The 2,415-nt window shown below is 37.8% G+C and overlaps 1 protein-coding gene across 1 annotated transcript; it reads left to right on the forward strand.

The window, feature by feature from the left end:
- The first annotated feature begins 667 nt into the window (after positions 1-667).
- Positions 668-1,597, forward strand: LOC117525296 (olfactory receptor 6N2-like). The gene has a single exon (XM_034187130.1). It carries the CDS (start codon positions 668-670, stop codon positions 1,595-1,597), a length of 930 nt encoding a protein of 309 aa, XP_034043021.1.
- Positions 1,598-2,415: the final 818 nt, after the last annotated feature.

The following is a 2,415-nucleotide window of genomic DNA, read 5'->3' on the forward strand; positions in this document are numbered from 1 at the left end:
AATTTGCAGACTATGATTAAAAGCTGGGTCCACACCAGGAAACCAACCAATTTAAATGAACTCGACCAATTGTGCCAAAAAGAGTGGTCAAATATTCAGCCAGAATTATGCTAGAAGCTTGTTGATGGCTATCAAAAACATCGATTGGAGGTGCAGCTTAGTAAAGGGCATCCTGGGAAAAGAACAGTTCAAAGACATCACGAAAAGCCCAGAATTACCATGACATTCATGCCGTTGATGAGGGTGTAAACGTCTGATCACAACTGTAGACCTTCATTCTCACGAAACCTTAAAACATCACCAGTCAAACACAAATCCAGTCGAATACAAATCCATAATGCAAACTGTGGCATAATCAGCAAGTCTGCCGTTACATTGTCCAGAGTTATTTGGTCAGTAAGGAGTATGTCACTGTCATAACTTCTGTAAAACTTCATCATACTTCCACTGTTTGATGAAGTTGTTTACATGTTTGTTGCTCTTGGTAAAGACTTTAATTAGATCCATAGAGGATTATTCTGCTGCAATAAAAGCTTTACACAAACAGTTCATGTTAAGAATTTTGCAGATTAAAAGTGCCAACTTCAATGTCAGGTAACAGAATGAAAAACAATCCCACATGTGATACTGAAGATTCATAAATTTGAATTTTAAGTTATTGTTCATGATGGATGGGGAACTAAATGTAACATATATAACGCTTGGTGGTCATGTTGAATTACACAAATACAGGTATCTTTATTTTATAATCATGTTTACAGTTTATATTCTAATAATCTGCTTTAATTCTACTATTGTTTGTCTGATCTGGATTCATAAAAACCTTCATGAACCAATGTACATTTTCATTGCAGGTTTGCTAATGAACTCACTTCTTTTTAGTTCTGCTTTTTACCCAAAGCTTTTGATTGATTTTTTGACTGAAAAACAGATCATTTCATATCCAGGCTGTTTATCTCAATATGTTCTGTTTTACTCTTTATGTGCTTCTGAGTTTTTACTCTTAGCAGCCATGGCTTATGACAGGTATGTGTCTATATGTAAACCTCTGCAATATCACACCATCATGAGACAAACAAACATCATTATTGCTCTGGTTTCAGCCTGGATTGTGCCACCTTCTCATATGCTCGTGGCAGCTGCACTGGTTGCTAACGGTCAACTTTGTGACTTTACTTTGAAAGGAATCTTTTGTAATAATTCGGTGGTAAAACTTCAGTGTGTGAGATCAACAGTAATAATTATCTATGGTGTCTTTATTTTGTTCAATCTTGCAATTTTACCTGTGTTCTTTATACTTTTTACATACATAAAGATTCTTAAAATATGTTACAAAAGTAGTGCTGGTGTGAGGAAAAAAGCTGCAGAGACCTGTTTACCCCACCTGCTGGTGTTACTCAGCTTATTATGTCTGATCACATATGAGGTCATTGTGGTCCGACTGGAAACAAATATTCCAAAAACTGTTCGTTTAATAATTACTTTAAAAATTATTGTGTATCATCCTCTCTTCAATCCACTGATATATGGACTAAAAATGAGAGAAATTTCAAAACACCTCAAGAGGTTGATCTGTCAAACAATTATAACTGTTTAGTGTTCTCTCCAACAATAAGAAATTGTCACAAATAATAATCCAAAGATTAATTTTTGTTCATTCAAATGTGATCCATGTGTAAGAAATGAAAAAAAAAAAAACACACAAAGGTTGTTCTGTGAAAGTAAACTTAACTGATAATCATATTTAAAACATTCATTCATTCATTTTCTATACCTGCTTATTCCATTTGAGGGTCACCACAGAACTATATGACCATTAAACTTCCACAGAGTAGCCACATTTTTCCAGTTGTTGGGTTCCTCAACACCGAGGCACCTGCGTGCTGGATCATACACACGTAAGACACGGACAGAATATCGAAGTTGATGTTTCCTCCCAATGTAAGTGAGTCCTGATCTGAGTCTCCAAAATTGTTTCAGAAGAACTGTTCAATTGTTAAGATGCCTTCACACATAACACGAAGGAGGATTCGAACGGCAATCGTGAAAATCTGAGCTGCACTCGAACGCCTCGCACACCACATTTGCATTGTGCTCGCGCAGGAAACCCAATCGAAGGGCGGAGGAAATGCAGTCGTACTGCCATTTCACTGAAGTCACAACATTCACACTGCAAGTCTGTATGCAAGTTGGACCATTCGGACAGCGGTTGAGTGTCTGCACAAAATGCTCAGCCACAACGAATCCTGTCTGAATATCCTAATCGAGCCAGTCTTCACACTGCAGGCTGAATGAGGGCAAATGACGGGTGAATGCCCATTCGCCCCACACTCGCCCAAAGTGCACGTGCAATACAAAGATCTCCAACAGCAGTCGCAGTGCACTTACAGCAGCCATTTGTGCAGCCAGCTTGAA

Source organism: Thalassophryne amazonica, chromosome 14 (assembly GCF_902500255.1).
Source record: "Thalassophryne amazonica chromosome 14, fThaAma1.1, whole genome shotgun sequence".
Taxonomy (NCBI): domain Eukaryota; kingdom Metazoa; phylum Chordata; class Actinopteri; order Batrachoidiformes; family Batrachoididae; genus Thalassophryne; species Thalassophryne amazonica.